The sequence below is a fragment of the Ursus americanus genome, chromosome 21, assembly GCF_024610735.1.
Source record: "Ursus americanus isolate L20-20 chromosome 21, mUrsAme1.1.p, whole genome shotgun sequence".
NCBI classification, from domain to species: domain Eukaryota; kingdom Metazoa; phylum Chordata; class Mammalia; order Carnivora; family Ursidae; genus Ursus; species Ursus americanus.
Window position 1 is genome coordinate 40,143,160 of NC_142147.1, and position 23,678 is coordinate 40,166,837.

Genomic DNA, 23,678 nt, shown 5'->3' on the forward strand with positions numbered 1-23,678 from the left:
CTTCTTGTGTCTGGCTTCTTTCACTCAGCACAGTTTTCAAGGGTCGTCCATTTTAGTTTGTATTTTTTTTTTTTTTTAAGATTTTATTTATTTATTTGACAGAGATAGAGACAGCCAGCGAGAGAGGGAACACAAGCAGGAAGAGCGGGAGAGGAAGAAGCAGGCTCATAGCGGAGGAGCCTGATGTGGGGCTCGATCCCAGAACGCCGGGATCACGCCCTGAGCCGAAGGCAGACGCTTAACCGCTGTGCCACCCAGGCGCCCCCATTTTAGTTTGTATTAATACTTCTTTCCTTTACAGTATATGATATATACACATACACCACGTCTGTTCATCAGTGGGTAGACGTTTAGATTGTTTGTGTGTTTTGGCCACTAAGAATAATGCTGCTGTGAACATTTATGTGCAGGTTTTTATGTGGACATACATGTTTCATTTCTGTTGGGTATGTACATAGGAATGGAATTGCTGGGTCATGGGATAAGACTATATTTAACATTTTGAGGAACTGCCAAACTGTTTTTTAAAAGTGCTGTCCCATTTTACAATCCTCCTAGCAATGTGTGAGGGTCCCAGTTTCTCCACATCCTCACCAACACTTATTATTGTCTCTTTGTTTGAAGTGATAGTTTTTGACGAAGCAGCTATATGCAAACCAAACAGTGAAGAGATTTGAATACGTATTTTAGCTTGTTAAGTGATTCTTTAAGCAGTTGTAATATCCATTGGCATGTCTATAAAAATTTTCACTGTGTGCTTAGCACTAAAATAAAAAGTTTAATGACTAATAACATAATCCCCCAACTTGTTTAGCTTTTATCTTTTTATTATTATTTTTAAAAGATTTTACTTATTTATTTGACAGAGAGAGAGGGAGAGAGCACAAGCAGGGGGAGCAGTAGGCAGAGGGAGAGGGAGAAGCAGACTCCCCACTGAGCAGAGAGCCTGACATGGGCCTCAATCCCAGGACCCTGAGATCATGACCTGAGCTGAAGTCAGTCACTTAACGGGCTGAGCCACCCAGGCGCCCCAACTTGTTTAGCTTCTAGAAAAGTTATTTTTATTTAAAAAATAATATACTCCTTATATCTGAAACTACTATAACACTGCATGTTAATACTTGAATTAAAAAATAAATAAAAATTAAAACAATACATTCCAAAAGGGAAAAGAGGAGTGAATGATTCACCAGATATAATTGTTCTCTTAAAGCATAAATTTGTCTTTGTAAACTATATACTTCCAAATTATCAGATGGACTGTACCTTAAATATATAGGCTTGAGCCTTTAAAAATCACAATGAAATCCTGACAGATTACATATAATGGAACTGTGATATATTACATTAAATATACTTAGGGTTCACTACTTAAAGACCAACCTCTGTGTATCTTTTAATATGTTCAGTAACTCTTTGATTATTTGTTTCAAAGGTTGATGTTTTTGTATATTAGATTTTTTTTAAAGACTTTATCCATTTATTTTAGAGAGAGAGAGTAGGAAGGGGTGGGGGGGAGAGGGACAAGCAGACTTGCGCTGAGCGCGGAGCCTGATGTGGGGCTCTGTCCCACAATTCTGAGATCACAACCTAAGCCGAAATTAAGAGTCAGACATCCAACCGACCAAGCCACCTAGGCACCCCTATATTTTTAAGATTTTTAAGAAGAGACATACCCCATTATGTTGAGGAATACAAGTATTTCAAGCAGTGTATTTATATAGTCTCCTCATTGTTCTCAGATTCTGTATTTGTGGATTTACCTGCTGGCTAAAATTTATTTGTAACACAAAATCAGTACTTGTGAAGCTCTTGTGGTCATTTGTGGACATGTTCAGGGCTGCAAAAAATTTTGAATTGCCCAATGTGCACACCCCTAGCTGAGGTCAAACAAGGTGATGTTCCAGGGGCGCCTGGGTGGCTCGGTCATTAAGCATCTGCCTTCTGCTCAGGGCATGATCCCAGGGTCCTGGGATCCAGCCCCGCACTGGGCTCCCTGCTCTGCTGGGAAGCCTGCTTCTTCCTCTCCCACTGCCCCTGCTTGTGTTCCCTCTCTCGCTGGTTGTTTCTCTCTCTCTGTCAAATAAATAAATAAAATCTTAAAACAAAACAGAACAAAACAAGGTGATGTTCCGCCTTTGTATTTCAACTCTCAGATGATAAACAAGTATCCTTTCCATAGTCTCTCTAGTGCCACGTTCGGGTTTTTTTTTTTTTGGTTTTTGGTGGGTTTTTTTTTTTTTTTTTTTTTTTTTGCATTTTTATGCTTTATGTTGGCAATTTCACTGTTTAAAATGGCCCCTCAGCATAGGGCTGAAGAACTGCCAAGTGTTCCTAAGCTCAAGAAAGCGGTAATGTGCTACATGGAGAAAATGCACGTGTTAGATAAGCTTCATTCAGGTATGAGGTATAGTGCTGTTGGCTGTGGGTTGAATATTAATGAATCAACTATATATTAAATAAGATAACTTTGAAGAGAAACACACATAAAACAAGGTTATGTATTGATTGCTTGTTGAAAATGTTATGACCCAGAGGCTCATAGGAATTTAACTCTGTATGTCTTCTAAGAGTACTGATCCAGTATTTGCAAATTACAGTTTGTGTGGCGACCTTATATAATATAATTACTGTAAATAATGAGGTCAGTGGTATGTGATGAGTTGCTTTCTTGCTGCTTTCAGAATTCTCTTTGACTTTAGGCAATTTGATTGTAATTTGTGTTTATCGTACTTGGAGGTTGTTGAGCTTCATGGATGTGTAGATTCATATTTTTCATCAAATTTGAGAAGTTTTTGGCCATTATTTCTGCAAATATTCTTTCTGTACCCTTTTTAAAATTTTTGTTTTCTTTGAATTGAATTAATTAACATGTAACGTATTACTGGTTTCAGAGGTAGAGTTCAGTGATTGTGCCTTTCTCTCCTCTCCTTATGGGAATCATATTATATGCCTGATGGTGCCCCACAGGTCTCTGGGGCTCATTTCTTTTTTCTTCATTCTTTCTTTGTGCGCCTTAAACTGAATAATCTCGATTTAAGTTCAGGTTTGCTGACTCCTGCTCAAATCTGCTGTTGAACCACTTAGTGTGTTTTTTCTATCAGTTATATTTTTCCACTCCAGAATTTCTATTTGGTTCTATTTTTTTAAATACAATTTTTATCTTTTATTAGTATTCTGTATTAGCTGAGACAGCACTGTCATACTTTCCTTTAGTTCTTTACATCTGCCACATGTGTTTACCTATGTTCTTTCAACATTTTTAAGTAGCTGATTTTAAGTCTTTGTCTAGTAAATCCAGCTTCCTTACGAATTGTTTCTCTCGTTTGTTTTCCCTGTGTATGGGCCATATTTTCTTGTTTCTTTGCATGTCTTGTAAATTTTACTTGAAAATTGAACATTTTAAATGATATAATGGGGGAACTCTGGAAAGCAGATTTTCTCCCCTTTCCAAGGGAGTTCCATGTCCATTCAAATGGAGAAGTGGGATCTTCCAGGGAACCACCAGATAGGTCAAATAATGGTAATTTCCTGGGAATGAAACTCTGAAGGAGCTCTAGCCCAGTTCTCCCTCTGGTGGCTGCCTGCTTCTGGTTTTCACCGCAAATGCGGCTGTTAGTTTTCAAGGCTTCGGCAGAGTTAGAGAACAGGGAATGGATCTAGGTCAAGTTAAAATGCTGCAAAGCTCACTATTCTTACTGAAATTCAGCTGTTTTTCTAGAATATATATTCCCCCAAATTGTTGCAAGTCTGCTAATTTCCAGAGTTTGGAAAAAATTGACTCTGACCATTTTTGCCCATTTTCTTCTTGTTTTTATGGAGAAGAGAATTTTTGGATGTCTTTACTCTGCCATTTTTGATGACATCATTCCCCTCCCCTTCCTTTTCAGTTTTTTATTTTCATGAATCTGTTGCTCTCTTCCTAATAGTGAAATTGCAGTTTAGATTAGTTCTGAATCTTAGAGTTTGCCAAAGCTTTTAATCTAGGACTTTTTCTTATACCCCAAGTTAGTCATGTAAGCACATACATTTCAGAGTAGTGCAGTGCAGATAGTCTTGGCCCCACTGCCTTATTGTAAAGAAGGAAGGAGATCTAATTGAGACTGGCCATTCCGTAATCTCTGTCTTGCTTCCTCTCAGGTACCCCCCACCCCCAGTGTCATTCCACTTGAAGTGACAGTTTCCCTACCTAAGCTTCCCTCCTTTATGTGCTAGTTAACTCTTTGTTTTTTCCTTTAATTTTTTTTTACTGAAGAATAACATAGGAAAGTGCACAAATTATACTAACAGTGTTTGCTTTTTTACCTCCAAGTAAACATGCAGATAATCACCACACTGGTTAGTCAATAGCTACCCACAATGCTGCAGATCTGCCCAGTAACCAGTGGGTCATTTTTTAGAAGTAACATATCAGACCTTCATTCATCTATTCTAAATAAACATTTCTGGAGGTCAGTAGTATATATGTTTTCCTATTTCTCTCTTTTCTTTTATTGATACATAATACACATGCCATAAAATTTACCATTTTGGGGCTCTTGGATGGCTCCATCAGTTAAGCATCTGCCTTCGGCTCGGGTCATGATCCCAGAGTCCTGGGATCGAGCCCTGCATCGGGCTCCCTGCTAAGCAGGGAGGAGTCTGCTTCTCCCTCTCCCTATGCCCCTCTCCCCCACCCCGCTTGTGCGTTTGCTCGCTCTCTCAAATATATCAATAAAATCTTTTTTAAAAATTTACCATTTTGAAGTGTGAAATTCAGTGGGCTTTAGTGTGTTAACAAAATTGTATGACCGTTACCACCATCTAGTTCCAGAACATCCTTATCACCCCAAGAAGAAACTATGTTAATTCCCCATTCCCTTCCTCTCCTTAACTCCTGGCAGTCATTAATCTACTTTTATCTGTCTCTGTGGATTTGCTTTATCTGAAGGTTTGATGTCAGTGGAATCTCACATTATGTGGCCTTCTGTGTCTGGCTTCTTTCATTTACCATATATTTTCAAGGTTCATCCACAGTGTAGCATTAATCAGTACTTCATTCCTTGTTATAACTGAATAATGCTGTATGGCTATACCACATTTTGTTTATCCATTTATCAGTTGATAGACATTTGGGTTGTTTCCACTTTTTGGCTATTATGAATAATACTATGGACATTCATGTTCAAGTTTTTCACTTATGATTTTATTTAGTTGTCATGTGCAAGTTTTTATATGAACTTACGTTTTCAGGTTTCTTGGGTACCTACTTAGGAGTGGAATTTTGGGGTCATATGGCAACTCTCTTGAACATTTCGAGGAACTGCCAGACTGCTTTTCGCAGTGGCTGTGTCATTTCACATTCCTGTCAGCAATGTATGAGAGTTCCAGTTTCTCCACATCGTTGCCCACATTTATTTTGTGTTTTTGTTTTTATTGCAGCCATCCTAGCATGTGCGAAATGGTTTTGATTTGTCTTTTCTTGATGACCAACCATGTTGCACATCTTTTCGTTTGCTTTTAAGATTTATTTATTTATTTTAGAGGGAGAGAGAGAGAGCGCGCGCGCGCAAGCAGGGGAGGGGCAGAGAGAGGGAGAGGAAGAGAATCTCAAGCACACTCCCCGTTGAGCACGGGGCCTGATGTAGGGCTCAGTCTTAGGACCCTGAGATCATGACCTGAGCTGAAACCAAGCATCGGACACTTAACCAACTGAGCCACCCAGGCACCCCACGTTTTCAAATATTTTTGTCCATACTATGGGTTATCCCTTTACCTTGATAGTGACCTTTGATGCACAAACATTTTTATTTTTTTTTTAAGATTTTATTTATTTATTTGAGTGAGAAAGAGCACGAGCAGAGGGAGGGGCAGAGGGACAAGCAGACTCCTTCTGAGTGCGGAGCCCACCACAGGGCTCCATCCCAGGACCACGAGATCGTGATCTGAGCCGAGGTCAGATGCCCAAGCACCTGAGCTACCCAGGCACGTCAAAACATTCTTAATTTTGATGAAGTTCAACTTACCTATTTTTTTGTTTGTTTGTACTTTAGATGTCATGTCTAAGAAACCATTGCCTAATCCAAGATCACAAAGATTTCCACCTGTTTTCTTCTGAGTCTTATAGTTTGAGTTCTTACTTTTAGGGCTGATTCATTTTTGAGTTAATTTTTGCATATGATATAGGTAGGGGTCCACATTCATTCTTTGGCATGTGGATATCTAGTTCTTCCAGCACCATTTATTGAAAAACTGTTCTTTACCCACTGAGTGGTTTTGGCATCTTTGTCTAAAATCAGTTGACCATAGTTGTATGGTTTATCCTGGACTCTCATTTCTATTCTGTTGATTTATATATCTTTCCTGATGTCAGTACTCCATTGATTATTATAGCTTTGTAGTAGGCTTTCAAATCAGGAGGTGTGAATCCTCCAACATATTTTTTTCCCAATATATGTTTTGGCCATCATGGGTCCCTTGCATTCCCATATGAATTTTAGAATCAGCTTGTCCATTTCTATTAAAAAAAGATGGTTCAGATTTTGGTTTTGAATTTGTAGGTGAATTTGGTGACATATCGTATATTTTTAAGCATTGTAAGTTTCATTCGAATAAATTTTGGAAATATGTAAAGTGAAAAAAGTATAATGTTATGATGCTTTCTTTAAAATTAGGTAAGTATGTGGGTCTTGGCCTTCTAGGACCAGCTAACAGAGCAGTGGGAGTGGACCGTGAGGGCCAGAGGCAGCCGTGTGGACACAGAAGGAAGGAAGAGTGCTCCTCAGGACTGCTCAAGTTGCTCACTCCAGCCAGCTCAGGGCAGTGGTTTTCTTTCACAGACTCCACAGTTTCTGTACGAACAACATTCCTGTTGAGGGCTTCTGTTGTACATCAGATTTTGTAAAGCTGCATTGATTACAATAGAGCATTTGGGTAGGCATAGATAAGATTTCTTTATTGTCATAAATTTGAAAAAAGACCTTTTGGGAACAGATTTCTTACAAGTAGCCATTTGATATGTTGTTTCTTGAAAAGTTTATGAGATTTTTTTTGAGTCAAGATTCTCTTGAACACAGAGCTGCAGATGGTAGCCAGTTTAGTTGCATTTACATGCTAGCTGTTGGGTAGCTACACCCTACCCAACATGTAGGGTTGCTACACTTTTAGAGTATGTGTTTGTATCTCTTATCTCTTGCTCTTTTAACCCCTCTACCTTCCTGGGTTCCTCGTGCGATTGTAGAGGCATGGTAGTTGGCCATGATGAGTGACAAAGTGTGACTTTTTTTTTAATCAACCAAAAAGGGAGATGGAAAGAAAGAAAACTTAGTTATCAAAACGTAGGCCAAACTACATCCAGATATCACGTGGTTTGAAGTTCAATGTAGACTAAATATTAACACTCAGTAAAATAGACTTGATTTCATGTTATGTTTGGGAGAGCAGAGAGTTCAGGCAAATGGGAACCCCAACAGTAGCTCTGTGAGAAGAATCCCACTACTCCACTGTTGAAGGTATCAGAAACATTTATAACCGGAGATGTCCAGACATTGCGCTTTGAACCTATCCAGAGTCAGGGGTCCTTTATTTTTTTTTTTTTAAAGATTTTATTTATTTATGTGACAGAGAGACAGCCAGTGAGAGAAGGAACACAGCAGGGGAGTGGGAGAAGAAGAAGAAGGCTCCCAGCGGAGGAGCCCGATGTGGGACTCAATCCCCGAACGCCGGGATCACGCCCTGAGCCGAAGGCAGACGCTTAACGACTGAGCCACCCAGGCGCCCCCAGAGTCAGGGGTTCTATAGGAGCTACCCCCGGGTGTAAGAACGGGCATACCCTGCCAGGCTTCTCTTTGAACATCCGGGTGAGGGGGAGAAGAATCCTGCCTGCAGACCTCCTGTCAGCTGCTCACCATTCCAGGCTCTGTCCGTGCGCTGCACTTTGGCCGAGCTGGGAATCCTGAGCAGACCCCATGCCATGCTACTTCAAGGCCTTGCTGTCTGTGGTGGTTCTTTGACCTGGTGAGACCCACCCATCCCTTTTGCACTTGTGAAAACCTATCCTATGGCCAAGGCCTACCTCAAAGTAACATTTGCTTTATCACAACCTTCCCGTTCTCTCCCTCTCTTTTCCAGTCTCCCTTAACATCTTGGGGTGCTGTAGTTGTTGACAGCCCTCCCCACGTTCTGGGTACTTTCCTGATTCTCTTGTGCATTTATGAGTTCTTTGAGGAGGAATCAAGGGCAGACCGAACACAAACACAAGTCCAGGCCCTGTCAGCCTCAGCTTTGGAGCGGTTGGTGTGGAATCAAACTTTTTTGGTTGCACTATTTTTGTACGACTTGAGGAATTTTCTAGTCGTCATAATGTCATAAACTCTCACTGTCGCACCTGCTTTGGTAACATTACATATGATTTCTTACTTCAAGCCCGCCTTTGTGGATTATAGCATTTCAGGAGTTAATGTTTCGGAATTGCTCATCATCCTGTAACTTTCCTAACTTTATCTTATTTTCCCCCCTCACAGGAAATGACTTAGAGGCCTTACAAATACATCTGTGCATTCTTGCTTCAGACTTTACAATTGAGGGCCAACCCAGTCTTGGAAGCACCTCTTATTACTGTTACAAGGAAACTGCTACCTCAGCAAACAGAAGGAAAGGAGAAGACTTATAATAACAAATGCCATTTTTTAGAAAAACACTTGTTTTCAGAAAATATTAAAGGAAATTTGGAAACTTTCACATTGAGAATAAGATTTGCAGGTGAATGGATTTGGCAGGCGGGCTCTGTCAAACTTCCGCAGCGGTTTGATCTTCCTTCCTAAGGACTTAGTATGAAGTAACTGTACTGCTTTTTAAATCGCTGTTGATCAGCTTGTGGGTTTTGGGGGTCTAATTTTTCTGGTATATTGAAGATACATGATATTACATTATATTACATTTTTTAAAGTTAAGTTATTTTTCTGCCATTGTAAATACAAATCTCAAAATATTCTTGCAACGCAATGATAGCTAAACATTTTTCTCCGCAAACATATCTTTCTATTAAGAGAGTGGAATGCTAACAGTTCTTATACAGCATTTTGGACACACTTTTATTTTTTTGTCAGAGATCCCACCTACCCTGAAATACTAATTATATAAACCTGTTGTTCTCCCATCGACGTTGGATCACATGGTCACCTGCCTCATGGAAATGCCTTTTGCAAGACTTAGATTTGCAGAACTCCACTATTTTTATACCTAGCTACAGTTTCGGGGGGAAAAAGAAGAATCAGAACCCTGACCCGCCCACGGTCACTGGGACAGCCCCCTCCCGCATGTATTGCTGCAGCGCCCAGGACAGTAAAATGGACTACAAGCGGCGCTTCCTGCTTGGCGGGTCCAAGCAGAAGGTGCAGCAGCACCAGCAGTACCCGATGCCTGAGCTGGGCCGAGCGCTGAGTGCTCCCCTGGCGTCGACGGCCACCGCGGCCCCCCTGGGCAGTCTGACCGCTGCAGGCAGCTGCCACCATGCCATGCCCCACTCCACTCCCATCGCTGACATCCAGCAGGGTATCTCCAAGTACCTGGATGCCCTCAACGTCTTCTGCCGGGCCAGCACCTTCCTCACAGATCTCTTCAGCACTGTGTTCAGGAACTCTCACTACTCCAAGGCTGCCATGCAGCTTAAAGATGTGCAGGAGCACGTCATGGAAGCAGCCAGTCGGCTGACATCAGCCATAAAGCCCGAGATCGCCAAGATGCTGATGGAACTCAGTGCCGGGGCTGCAAACTTTACAGACCAGAAGGAATTCAGCCTCCAGGACATTGAGGTAGAGTATCTTCTCTGTCATACTTGGGTAGGAAAATGCGTCCCAGAGGTAAGTGAGATTGTCATCTTCGTGTTTTCCCAAATTACCACAATGTTGATCTCCATCTTCTTTCTGTTGATACTCCGTCCTTGTAAAAAATTGGTGCAGAATTGCTTTTATTTCTAATTAAGTAGGTTCAAAGACTGTGAGACAAACAAGCAAATCAGCCTGTATTTTATGTTCTTTACATTTTGAAGTTGAAAATTTCCGGATAACATCCTGCTAAAAGTACCTAGTGGGGACTGAGATTTCTAAATATGATTATGAACTTTATTTGTGAGTGTCATTCTATAGAACCATTGGGTTAATGTAGAAAGTTCATACATGTTCAGGATAAATTATTTTGCTAGTTCTACATTCATAGTTGTTCCCATTTGAATGTGTTTGATTCTTGCTCAATATATTTCTTAGGGTCTTTGATAATCAAAATGAAATATCCTCCCTCTTTAAGGGCTCTAGATTAGAATGTAAGATTGGAATACAGATTTCATTCAGAATAAAGATGACCTTTTTCCTTCCTTCATTTAGGAAATCATTTATTCAACTGATCTGCCAGATTAGTGTTACTAGTGTAACTGATACATTTTAAAAATTATTGTTATCTGCTCAGAGAGTTCTTCTGTGTTTGACGTCTTGAGTCCTTGCACATTTTAGCAGCACATCAGAGATTAGATTCTTGGATGCTAGGAGAGAGAATGTCCCTTTTCCATGCTGGGGCTGAATTTGATTTTAGGAAATCACATTTTTGAGCCAATTCTGATGGCTGGGGTAGCTAAACAAGCTAATTTATACTGCTGTGGGCTTAGGCAGGAAAAAGGTAGGCTACTAAGTAATATGTCTAATTTTTATCGTGTTGAAAAGTGATTTTGAAGGCATTTCCAAGAGAATTCAGAACTATATTTGAGGGGCATGTGGTTGGCTCAATCACTAGAACATGCAGTTCTCCATCCCAAGGTCATGAGTTCAAGCCCCACGTTGGGCACAAAGCCTACTAAAAAGAAGAAAGAAAGAAGGAAAGGAAGAAAGGAAAGAACTGTACTTGAAAAGACACAGTATTATTGGTGTAAATTGGGGATCATCAGATTTTTTCTGTATAGAAAAAAATAGTAGATTCTAGGAATTGTGGACCACATGTGGTCTCTGTCACATCTTCTTCTTCTTTTTTTTTTTTAAATAACCCTTTAAAAATGGAAAAATCAGTCTTACCTGTGTACCTGTCTGTTGACCTGGATTTGGCCCAGGGGCTGTCGTTTACTGAACCTGCTGGAATAAATGTATAATAGCCTCCTTGGGTCATTCTATTTTTAATCTAATCCAGGTATATTTTAAATTTCTGATTATTTCTATGATCACATTCTATATTTAGGGAAATAACCGTTTTGAAGTATTTTTAAAATGGCTTGTCATAGTTTAAAGTATTTTTTGAGTTACACACGTAAAGCATACATAAAGCACTTTTTTTAAAAAATGTACTTCTCAAAGGAAATTCAAAGGGTGAAACGTAAAACTGCTGACTTACTCTCCCATCCTGTTCTCTTTTCCAAAACTGCTGATTTACTCTCCCATCCTGTTCTGTTTCCCAGAAGTGGCCGCTGTTAGCTGGCCAGCGTGTGCCATCCCAGACTGCTGTCTGGATACATATGTGCGCATGCACAAATGGACAGCTTTAGCTTTTGTTTGTTTTATAGAAAGGACCACGTTGTTCAACCACCAGTGTGCCTGCTCGCTGCTTTGCAGAGATGTGGCGAGAGAGCAGTTAGGGACTCTGCCCTCTCAGAAAGGGTTCTACCGTCTTAGACCCAGCCTGTTACAGCTCTCGTCCTGTCGTGACATCAGCATTTTTAGCTTTATTTAAAATTTCAGGCAAGAGTGGTTTGAAAAATAAGGCCAAATGCTTTTATTTTAACCTGAACATCATTAAGCTCTTTTTCAGGCCATGCCTCCAGGTGCTGGCGGAGACAGAGCTAGACATGCATGGCTGTTTGCACTCCAGCCCTGCCTAGCAAGTGCCCTCATTCCCCAGGTCAGGACCCCTAGAGCAGGATGAACCAACCCTGAGGACTGGGGGTTTAGGAAGCCACTGGGCTGAAGTTGCACCTCTCTTGGCCCTTCTGCTTTCTTGAGACCAGCATGGACTACTTGAGCTGAGAAGGAGAATATTTCTAATCATTGTGGTTTGGAATTTTGACTTGGCTTTTCCCATTGAAATGTGATTAGGATAGCTGGAATACTACTGTGTTTTTGTACATAATAAGCTAAACAGGCTTTGGAGGCTAGACTGGAAATTCAGTGCTGTTGATGGGTTTTAGAATCTATGGGTGTTTTCTGAATTTCAAACAGCTGACTTATAAGTAAATTCTAAAATGTGATTGCCAACTGTAGGCCTGCAGACTTAACATTTTGCCTTTTCCACAGAGTAGTATTTGTTGTTTCTGGAACTTATGTGCTGCCCTGGGCCAATAAGGGTCTCACTCTCAGAATATTCACCAGTTCAGATGGGCATTTGGGTTTTTTCGTGTTGGTCATTTTAGGGTTTTATCAGAAGGACCCTGAGAGGCTCTTTAACATTCATCCCTGGGGCCTAACAATGCTGAACTTGACCGCCTAGGTAAGGACCTCTGCTGAGGAGCTTAGTCCGGGATGTAAGTGTGGAAAACCCTGAACTCTGTGTTCAAATGCTTGACCCTTTTTTTTTTTTTTTAAGATATTATTTATTTATTAGGGAGAGAAAGAGAAAGAGAGCAGGAGCAGAGGGGAGGGACAGAGGGAGAGGGAGAAGCAGACCCCCTGCTCAGCAGGGAGCCCGACACAGGGCTCAACCCCCAGCCTATGGCAGACGCTTAACCAACTGAGCCACCAAGTGCCTCTCGAATGCTTGACCATTTTAAACCTAAGAGAAAGTACTGATCCCGCTGGCCCACCCCTGAAGGGAGGCCAAAGATGCTTCTCATGTTCCCTTACTTACAGCCAGGTTTGGGATATGCTCATTGATCCTGGTGCCTATCTTTAGGAACTTCATTTGCTCACTCTGTGCTCTGGGGCAGGCAGGGTGTACATGGGTCCTGTCTTGTCTGTACTTGTCAGTGACTTTGCCCCTTACCCTGCTGCTTCACCCTCACAGTCTCACTGTTAAAATCTCACTCTCAGAGAGATGAGCTGTGACCATGATGTTTCACTAGGTAACGGGCGCCTATGACACTGTTATGGGGCATGGAGTCAGAAGATCTGGGTTTAGAAAATGACTCTGCTTCTTACCGTCTGTATGGCCTTGAGCAAATCTCCCAACATCTCTAAGCCTCACTTTGCCCATATATAAAATGGAATTATTAGGGCTTCTGGCTGTTTCAGTTGGAAGAGCTTGAGACTCTTGATCTTGGGATTGGGGATCTGGGGATCCTTCGAGCCCCATGTAGAGATTACTTTTAAAAAAATCTTTAAGAAATAAAATTAAATAAAAATAAAAATAAATAAATTGGAATTGCCACCCACCGTCCAGAGTTCTTGTGATAATCTGACGTGGTTAGTGTCTGAAAGGCTGTACCAGGTTAGTTGCCATCATCATTCTTATTGCTTCCAACATGGCTTGAAAGGTGCTACGAGCCCTTCTCTGAAGTGCAGAGCACAATTATGTACAAACCCAACATCAGAGAGAAATGTTGGGCAAGTTATTTATTTATTTTTTAAGCGAGAGCGCGCTAGTGCGAGGTGGTGTGAGGATGTGGAGGGGCAGAAGGAGGAGAGAATCTCAAGGAGACTCCATGCTGAGTGCAGAGCCTGAGGCAGGGCCCAATCTCACCACCCTGAGATCAAGACCTCAGCTGAAATCAAGAGTCACATGTCTAACCGACTGAGCCACCCAGGCACCCCAGCAAGTTATTTTTCTAACTGAAACCCTTTTAGGTGGAAAAAGTTGGCACCCCCAGAACATTTGCTCTGCTCATTTCTTTCCTGGTTCTTGAAGTAGGTGCCTCCCTTGTAAGGCAGCGGCAGTATTACCCGCCTTAGGTAGCAACTGCCAGGGCCTTTTCATCGTAAAAGCCCAAGGGGACCTCTTATACCAGTCGTCATTGCTGTTTGCCTTGTGCCTAGAATGGGACATTAGGATGGGGTGGGGTATCCAGCAAATACACTTGCAGTACCCAATACCCTTTGGATAAGCCAGGTGACAGTTTAGGTAGGATTTTTGCTCTAGATTTATAGAAAATAGGGGCACCTGGGTAGTGCCATTGGTGAAGCATCTGAGTCTTGGTTTCTGCTCAGGTCATGATCTCAGGGTCCTGGGATTGAACCCTGCGTCGGACTCCACTCTGAGGACGGGGTCTGCTGGAGATTCTCTCTCACTCTCCCTCTGCCCCTCCCACTCATGCACTTGCTTGCTCGCTGTCATATAAACAAATCTTTTTTTAAAAAGAAAATACATAGTTTACATTGTATATGAACGGGGATTTTGTCAAAATAGGAAATGTGATCACAATTAAGTGCTTCATAGGAATTCCTTTGTATAAGTCTCAAACTGTCTGTCCAGCCAGAATGTGAATTCAGGAAAACTGTGGTTTCCCATACTGAATTTGTTCTTTATACAAAGCTTTGGATATCTCACCCACACATTTTCTGGAAGTAGACGTAATGGGACCTGCTATTTCTCTGCTCTCTGAGTCTAGGAGCATCTCCACTGGTGGTCGTTAGGATTGTGTTAATTCCAGTGTTCCTGTAAAATGCCAGGCTAGCTGAATTGAGTGGCTAATTTCTCTTACATTTTATCTGCCTCAGTATCATTTGTCAGAGAAATCTGTTACCCTTTGCAATTAAACCATGTAGTTCGTATTAAAGCAGTATAGACAGCCCTGTAACATGGTTTTCTATTTATTAGAAAGTCACACATGTCCACCTCTCTATACAAGCGTCAGTCACTTGTCTTAAATGAAATTCTTTTTTCAGTGGAAATGTAAGTAAAAGAATCAGATCGACTTGTGATTCACGCCTTCATTCCACAGGTATTTATTGCACACTTTACTGTACCAGGTACTGTTCCAGGCACCAGAGATACAGTAGTGAACAAGATAGACATTCCTCCCTTCAGGTAGATAAAAGAGACTGCAATCTTAGATAAGAGGGTTCACTAAGGCATCACTAAGGTGACATCTGAGTTATTAAAAACTAAAATTCAGCTGAGTAAATTTTAAAGATTTTATTGGCTCTATTCAACTATTCATGAGTCGGGCGGCATCCCATCTAGCAGACAGAAAGGAGCTCCAAAGAGCTGTACAGAATAAAAGGCTTTTATAGGCAGAAGGGAGCAGGAAAAGAAAGTTTCGAGCAGAGTGGATTGGTTCGGTCAAGGCCACCTTCATATAGGAGACAGAAGGGGTCTCTCCAGTAGATTACCTCCCTAGGTCATTCCAGATTGCCAGGTTATAGGTTTCATTCCTGGGAGAGACTGAAATTGCAGTTAGGTTAAGAATTAAATCTTGGTTTGCTGATGTGGAGCTTAGCACAGGTGACTCCATCTGGGGCTTCTTGTTTCTTTTTTTGAATAAAGACTTGAAGGAGGTGAAGGAATAAACCCTGTTGATAACCAGGAACAGAGGATTCCGGGCAGAGGGAACAGCTACTGTGTAGTTTCTGAGGCAGGATGAACCCGAGTGTGTGGAGAGCAGAGAGGACCTATCGTGGCTGAAACAGCAAAAGGAAGAGTACTAGGCTCGGGGTCGGAAAGGTCATGAGGTCAGCCTTTGAAGGGAAGATGGAGGGCGGATCTTTGTGCAGTAAGTGAGCAGTGTTGTCACTTCTCCCCTGGCCTCCTTCGCAGCTTAACTGCTCCAGGGCTCTGGTCTCACACTGGGGCCTCAGTGTTGGGAGGGTGTGGCCCTCTGGGCAGGTGCTGTGCATTCCAGAAGCCCAAGGCAGCTGTAGGGATCCTAGGAGTTGTAGTTCTTTAAGGGGACTGTATTTTACATCTTCTGGCAATTTCAGTGGCTTTCCAAGGATCATCACCTTGTAAATGGGCAGGCAGACTTTAAATCAAATCTTTATGTAATTGAACCTTGGCTTTCGGTTTGATGCACTGACAAATGTCTTTTGTGTACTGTGTGATTACCCGTGAATCTGTTTGAAATAATTCATTTGGGAGCACTGACTCTTAAGACCCTTAATTCATAAGAACCAAATCATAATCTATTTTGGGTAGATATATGCCAAAAATACTGTAGAGCAACAGTAACGGAAAATATTAGGGACTGGTTTCAAAATACGATTTTCATTAACCTGAATGGAATTAAATTTGCATGTTCCTTTTTTTTTTTTTTTTTTTTTTTTTTTGCCTAAAGGTAAAATTCAGTGTTACTTCTTTCTTTCCTTTCTTGTTTTGACTAGTAGATCTTCCATAACAGATTGTGGAGTAAATATTTCCTAACCGTATGCGCCAAATGAAAATCCAGATTGCTGCTATTAATCAGAAACTGAAGTTCACTTCTTAAAAAGCTTATATAGTTCTAGTTTTCAGGCTGTTACTAATTTCTAGCCACTCTTTTTGGCTTATTCTTTTATTGAGGTGCGTCTTCTATTATCTAAATTGTCTTCAGATTTTAGCCTTTAGAAGAACCTATAATTAATTTAAGCAGTTGGAATTTGAGTGATTTTGTAAACTTCATTGTGGAACAATTAGATTTACTGTCTGTCTGCCCAGCCCACTCTGTGTGGGTGGAAGCCACTGGGGCCAGAGGGCATCTGCCACTCTGGAGGCACCGGATCCTTTGATTTTGATTGGCCAAGACACACTGTGCAACCACCTCATTATTCTGAAAATTGCTAATTAAAAGAAAAATAAGGAATTAAGCAAATTTCCTGCTTCTCCAGTACATCGGTTTTTCAGGGTAACCAAATAGCCCCAATGGATGGGGGAAGTTTCTTCTGTTTAGAAGAATCTCCATATTCTTCTGTGTAAAAGGAATGATACAATTAGGAAAATCACCATTTTGCACACCATTATGAATTAACTGACTCAGGCAAGTGGTCAACAGTGGAGGATAAAACCAGTTGATAAAAGGTCATTGGGGAACTTCATAAGGGAAAGATCAGGCCTTTCCCACCTAAATCCATTGGTCCACCTCAGCATCACTGAAAATGAGACAGCCAGTTAGTTGATCATGAATCCTAAGAACCACACAGTACCCCCATAGTAGATTCTGGCATTTCTCCCCTCTCCACAGGGTGGGAGGGCACCTGAAACAATCTCATCAATCCTCTAGAACGAATTCACAGTCTACATAAACTGTGGGCTGTGGTGGAGCAAATTATATAATACGACAAGGAAGCCATTAGACAAATCAGAATGTAGCATATTCTATAGGCAGTTGACCTCATTTGTTTAACAAAGTCAAGTAGCATGAAAAAAAAAGGTAGGTAGAAGGCATCTAAAAACAGAGTTTAGAGATACGACAACCAGGGACACCTGGCTGGCTCAGTCAGAAGAGCATGTGATTCGATCTCAGGGTTGTAAGTTCGAGCCCCATGTTGGATGTAGAGATTACTTAAAAAATAAATATTTTAAATATATATACATATATATTTATAATTTATAATTTTATAATTATATATATTTATATATAAATAAAAATAAAAGAGATATGACAACCAAATAAAATGAGCATTTTGGGGTTTGAGATTCAAAGAGACAAACAAAAAAATACATTTTTAAAGATTATTTGGGATGTTTGAACATGTACTGGGTCTTGGTTGATTGGGATTTGCTTCAAAACATTCCAGCAATAAAAGGTGGTGTTGGGGGAAAGGGTGAAAAAAAAAATGACAAAATATTGGTGATTAATGAAGCTTTTTGATGGGTTTCTGAGGGTTTATTATACTCTTCTTTTGTGTTTGTTTGGATATTGCCCAAGTTTAAAAAAGGGAGCGAGGAACTTACGTTAGGAGTAGTGTATCAGGAATAGCCTGTAAATGATTCCGTTCTCTGGAGGATTTGTGCATATGAAGTGGTCTCGTAACAGAAAGGGGAGTGTTTAGAACGACTCTTCTCTTTCCTATCTACTCACAGAATAGTTCCTTTCTGGCACTTCTGATCACCAAATGTGGGGGGGGGCGGTTTTCCCACGCCAGGCAGTTCTGGGTCAGTTTTTTGTTTTTTGTTTTTAAGATTTTATTTATTTATTTGACAGAGACAGCGAGAGAGGGAACACAAGCAAGGGGAGTGAGAGGGAGAAGCAGGCTCCCGCTGAGCAGGGAGCCAGATGCGGGTCTCCATCCCAGGGTCGTAGGATCATGAGCTGAGCGGCAGGCAGACGCCTAACGGCTGAGCCACCCAGGCACCCCTGGGTCAGTTTTGACACTAGCATCAGACCCCACAGTTTAAGGGCCAAGTCCCACAGGAGTGGCCTCCTCCCCTTTAGACACCAGTGGCAAGGCCCAGGGTGTTATTACCCATGCTTCTTACCAACTGGCAGTAAAGCAGAGGTTCTCACGACCCAACATGGGTTCCGTTAATTTGCTAGAGCAGCTCACAGAACTCAGAAGTAACATTTTACTTACTAAATTATAAAAGGATATAACTCAGAGACAGCCAGGTGAAAGACGATGAATAGGGCCAGGTATATGGGAAGGGGCGGCAGCTTCTGTGCCCTCTAGATAAACCACCGTCCTGGCACCTCCACGTGTTTACCCATCCAGAAGCTCTCTGAACCTCCTATCCTTTGGGCTTTCTTGAGGCTTCATTATGTGGCTGCGATTGATTCAGTCATTGTCCATTGGTGATTGATTCGACCCCCTAACCTCTCCCGTCCCCAAAGGGGTAGTAGGGCTGAAAGTTCCAAACCTCTAATCAGTGGTTGGTTCCCCTGACAACCAGCCCCCACTCTTAGGGGCTCTTCAAAAGTCACCTCATTAACATAAACTCAGGTTTGGTTTAGAGAGGCTTGTTATGAATAACAAAATACACTTTATTTTTCTTATCACAGAGAAAATTCCAAGGGTTTTAGGAGCTCTGTGCCGGGAACGTTGGAAAAAGACCAAAATAGATATTTCTTGCTATAAATCACAATATCACAGAGAGTATTATTGAGTCAGTTGTTGTGATGAAAAGCAGGTACTTTTCAGAAAAATGAAGAAAATAAAAGTGAATCAAGGGAGAAAATGAGAACAGAGAATCCACCCATCCCCTTGGCAGGACCCCAAGAGCAGGTAGAAGTCAAGGTGTGCTCCTAATTTTGGTGACTAAAATGGCAATGTTGCTTTTTTTTAGGAGGATACGATTTAAAATTTCATAGTTGCTAAAAAGGTTTGAGTGAACATAAGGGAAATACTAGATTTGGTGGGTGAATTAAAAGGAGACAGAAACAAAAGAGCTCGTGGAGTATAATTTTACATAGAACTGGCTTTCCTGAATTATTCTTTATTCTAAATGTTTATGGTTACTGGTCAGCTTGTGAGATCTCACAGGAATGGAGAGCAGCCTGTTTTGGCAGCCTCCCCCATTTTTACAAATCAGGATTCTGAAGGTATGTAAAATGACATTTGCCTACAATCCTGGGACCAGCACAGACAGGGCTTGTGTCCTTGCCCCTCCAATGCCTCAGGCCAGTGCGGTCTTTGAGCACAGGGGCTCGCTTGCCATGTCCATTCTTCTGTGAGAATGCATTTCCTGGCCCTCTAGCTAACGCTGACATATCCAGAGCCAGGCAAGTAGAAATAGATGTGGAGGAACCCTCGTTGAGTTCGGGCTTACTCCAGGACCCCTCCTGAGGCCTCACCAGCCCCTGGAGAAGGCCTCAGTCCCCTGGTCTGCTTTCCTCTTCACCTGGCTGCTACCACGCACCCTCCTGGAGAAAATACACACAGCTGGCTGTGAGCTGGCAGAGATGAATGAGAACAGTCAAAAGTGCTTTAGGCTGGGCGTGCCTGGGTGGCTCAGTTGGTTAAGCATTTGCCTTCAGCTCAGGTCATGATCTCGGGGTCCTGGGATCGAGCCCCAAATCTGGCTCCCTTCTCAGCAGGGAGTCTGCTTCTCCCTCTCCCTCTGCCCCTTCCCTGCTTGAGCTTTCTCTCATTCTCTCTCAAATAAATAAATTAAATCTTAAAAAAAATGCTCTGTGCCTTGTGGGCAAGATAGATTAATGTGTAGACTGAAACATGAGGTGTGATGCTGTGGGATGCAGGTGAAGAATAGCCTCAAGCCTGACTGTTGGTTCAGTGTTCTCACACTCCACTCACCCTGACAGGACCCAGCCCCCCACCGCAGAACTTCCTACCCAGCCCTGAAGAGGTTAGGGCAGAGCAGAGAACCAGGTAGGCCTTGGTAAGAATTTAGATTTTATAGAGAATGATATGGGATTTTTATGGGGCACCTGAGTGGCTCAGTCGGTTAAGCATCTGCCTCAGCTCAGGTCATGATCTCAGGGTCCTGGGATCGAGTCCAGCATTGGGCTCCTTGCTCAGCAGGGAGTCTGCTTCTCCCTCTGCCTCTGCTGCTCCCCCTGCTTGTGCTCTTTCTCTCTCTCTGACAAATAAGTAAAATCTTTAAAATAAAAAATTCTAAAGTAATTTATATTTCGTAGCTATAATGAATGAAATAATATTTTAAAGCTTTTTTTCTGTAATATGGAGACACCATTGATTTTTGTCTCCTTCCACGTGACTGAATACAATCATTCTGATGTTTCAATTAGTTTACTTGGGGATTTTTGATATATGTAGTTATGCCATCTGCATATGTCTCTTCCCTTTCAATAGTTATATATCTTGTGTGTCGACCATAATTTTTAAAGATTTTATTTATTCATTTGTGAGAGAGAGAGCGCACAAGTTGGGGAGCACCAGGCAGAGAGAGAAGCAGGCTCCCCACTGAGCAAGGAGCCAGATGCCGGACTCGATCCCAGGACCGTGGGATCATGACCTGAGCCACCCGGCATCCCCATAATTTTTTTTAAGATTTATTTATTTATTTGAGAGAGAGAGAGAGCACGTACACACGAGCTGGGGTGGGGCAGGGGGAGAGGGAGAAGGAGAGAAGCAGACTCCCTGCTAAGTGCAGAGCGTGGATCCCAACACAGGTGGGGCTCAGTCTCAGGAGCCTGAGATCATGACCTGAGCTGAAATCAAGAGCCAGCCGCTCAACTGACTGAGCCACCCAGGTGCCCGGACAATAAGTTTTAATATATTAAATAATCAGCTTTAAGAGTGAGCATCTTTGTTTTGGTCCTCATTTTATTTTATTTTTTTAATTTCTTTTTTTTTTTTAAGATTTTATTTATTTATTCACGAGAGACAGAGAGTGAGAGAGGCAGAAGCAGAGGGAGAAGCAGGTTCCCCACTGAACAGGGAGCCTGATGCAGGACTTGATCCCAGGACCCTGGGATCATGACCCGAGCTGAAGGTGGATGCTTAACCATCTGAGCCACCCAGGTGCCCTGGTCCTTATTTTAATGGGAATGCTTTGGCTATACCACTGTCGATTATTGATTTTAACAAATTAGTTTTTCTTATACATCGTACGTGCCAATGGTAAAAAATTCAAACATTTCTGAATGACCTAAGTCAACTTCCCCAAAAATACTGACTCTCCCTTCCAACTCCATGCCAGTCCCAGATACAACTACAATTGTCTTATGTATCTATGCAGGTAGCAGCAAGTAAATACGCGCACAGAAACATATAGGGAAAATACATCTTTTATTCCCTTACACATATCTCTAAACCCATTAGTTATGTATTGGCTCTTAGTTTGAAAGAATAAGCATACAGTTCCAAGCCATAACAAATGTTATACCTGATTGTTCATTCATGGATGAGTGTGTTGCTTACAGGAAAGCCTTGCATGGTTTATAGACTTCCTTTCTGCACAATAGTTGTGATCTCCCCTATTCCTATTGGTGATGTCACCCTCAAAGTCATCTCAAAGTTTACGGCTGATGTCTGTGGCAGACTGGTTGCTGAAGAGCTCTCCAGGGAAAGAAAGCAGGAAGAGTTTTGGGGGGAAGAATCAGATGTCATTTGCACAAAGATACTGACATTTTTGATGCCCTGCCCTCAGCCCTGTAGTTATCATGCTGCTCCTGGCTTGGCACTTTTTTTGTTGTTTGTTTAAGATTGATTTATTTACTTGAGAGAGAGAGTGTGTGAGCAGGGGGAGAGGCAGAGGGAGAGAGAGAGAATCCTCAAGCAGATTCCCCACTGAGTGCAGAGCCCAATGCAGGGCTTGATCCCAGGACCCCAAGATCATGACCTGAGCTGAAATCAAAAGTCGGAAGCTCAACCAGCTGAGCCACCCAGGTGCCCCTTGGCTTGGCACTTTTATGTGGACAGTAGCAACTGCTTTCTTCTCTTCTTTCAACAAATACATAGGAGGGATTGTCTACTATGCTCCAGGCACTGAGAATGCGACGGAGAGCAAAACAAAGACCCTACCCTTATCCAGCTTAGCTCCTAGGTGGGAAAATAGACCAAAAAAAAAAAAAAAGCACATGCAAAGGTAATGTCAGGTAGTGGGGGGTGCTGCGGAGAGAGATGAAGAAGAAAAAGAAGAAGGGGGAAGAGAGAGGTAGAGGAAAGGCCAAGGATGGGACATTTGAGCAAAGACCATCAGAGGGATAACCATATGAATTCCAGGGGCAAAGATGCTCCAGATAGAATAGTGGTTCATTCGCCAGTGGGTCAGGGTGGGCTCTCCCTCAGAGGACACTTGGCAATGTCTAGAAGTATTTTCAATTGTCATAAAAATGACATCTCCCATTTTTTTCCATGCTAGGGGTAGGGTAAGAGGAGTCTTACTCACTGAGAAGAAGTTGACTGTTACCCCAGAGGACCCAGAATAATTTGAAGGAACAGGTTTGAATTTATGTGGTAGGGAGTCAGAGTTTCACTGACTCACTGTATATTTGGGGGACAAATTGTTGCCATCTTCTAAGACCTCAGTTTCCCTCTCTGCTTCTGACCAATATCCCATCCTTCCTATCCCACACATATACACCCATGGTGGGATGGTGTTTCTGCAGGAAGTATGGAACATTAGGTAACCAGACTCAGGCCCCAGATTCTGAAAGACGTAAGTTTGCAGGAGCACAAAGCTCTTCAGTTGATCTGATTTTCAATTCAAATATATTTGGAGAAGGTGGAATCTTGGTATTTCTCTCCTTATAGCCCGTCAGGTTGTATTTCAGTCCTGCAGCAGAAGTGTGGATCCTCCAAAGCTCCCCTCTGCTGTCACATTCGTGCTCTTCTGCAGCTCTTGGTCTCTCAGAAGTCACCCTAGAAGGAAGGGATCTCCCTCTGCTTTTTGCTTTAAACAAAAAACAAAAAAGATTTGAAAATGTATTCAAAACAATATGATCTGAGAGGTTTTGGTTACTGCACCTCCAACCAGTGCTGCTGACATCTCATAAGTAAAGACCAGGAATGCTGCTGACAACCCACGACCCTGCATAGGACAGCCCCCCACAACAGTGATGTCTCTGGCCCCAAATGTCAGTAGTGTTGATGTTGAGAAACCCTGAGGTAGTGGGAACTGGCTTGTGCAAAAGACTTGAGACAGGAGCTGTGCTCAATTTCTGAGGAACAGCAAGAAAGCGGGGTGGCCAGAGCTGAGAGAAGGATAGGAAATAAGTTCAGAGAATAGTTGGGGGCCAGATCATGTAGGGATTGTAGGACAGAACGAAGACTATGGACTTTCTTCTGATTGTGGTGAAAAGCCATTGGGAGATTTTGAGCAGGGGAGTGCGATAATCTGATTTCTGTTTTATAATAATCTGTTTCCTGTGCGGAAAGTAGACTCTGGGGGAGAGAGGAGATGCTGCTAGTTGCCTCCCAAAATCCAGTCTCCCCTTCTTCCTTAGCAACAAAACTCTG

General features: G+C 42.1%; 1 protein-coding gene across 7 annotated transcripts in view; it reads left to right on the plus strand.

Annotated features, from left to right (window-relative positions):
- Positions 1-23,678, plus strand: part of GARRE1 (granule associated Rac and RHOG effector 1) — a 78,643-nt gene that overhangs the window by 21,300 nt on the left and 33,665 nt on the right. For 6 of the 7 annotated variants that reach the window (XM_045796189.2, XM_045796192.2, XM_045796193.2 and 3 more), the window contains one exon: positions 8,502-9,791. In XM_045796189.2, the coding sequence (XP_045652145.2) occupies positions 9,297-9,791 (495 nt within the window). In that variant the 5' untranslated portion in view covers positions 8,502-9,296. Of the gene's footprint in view, positions 1-2,255; positions 7,795-8,501; positions 9,792-23,678 lie in introns of those variants that run through there. The other variant, XM_045796195.2, reaches the window with a different exon arrangement.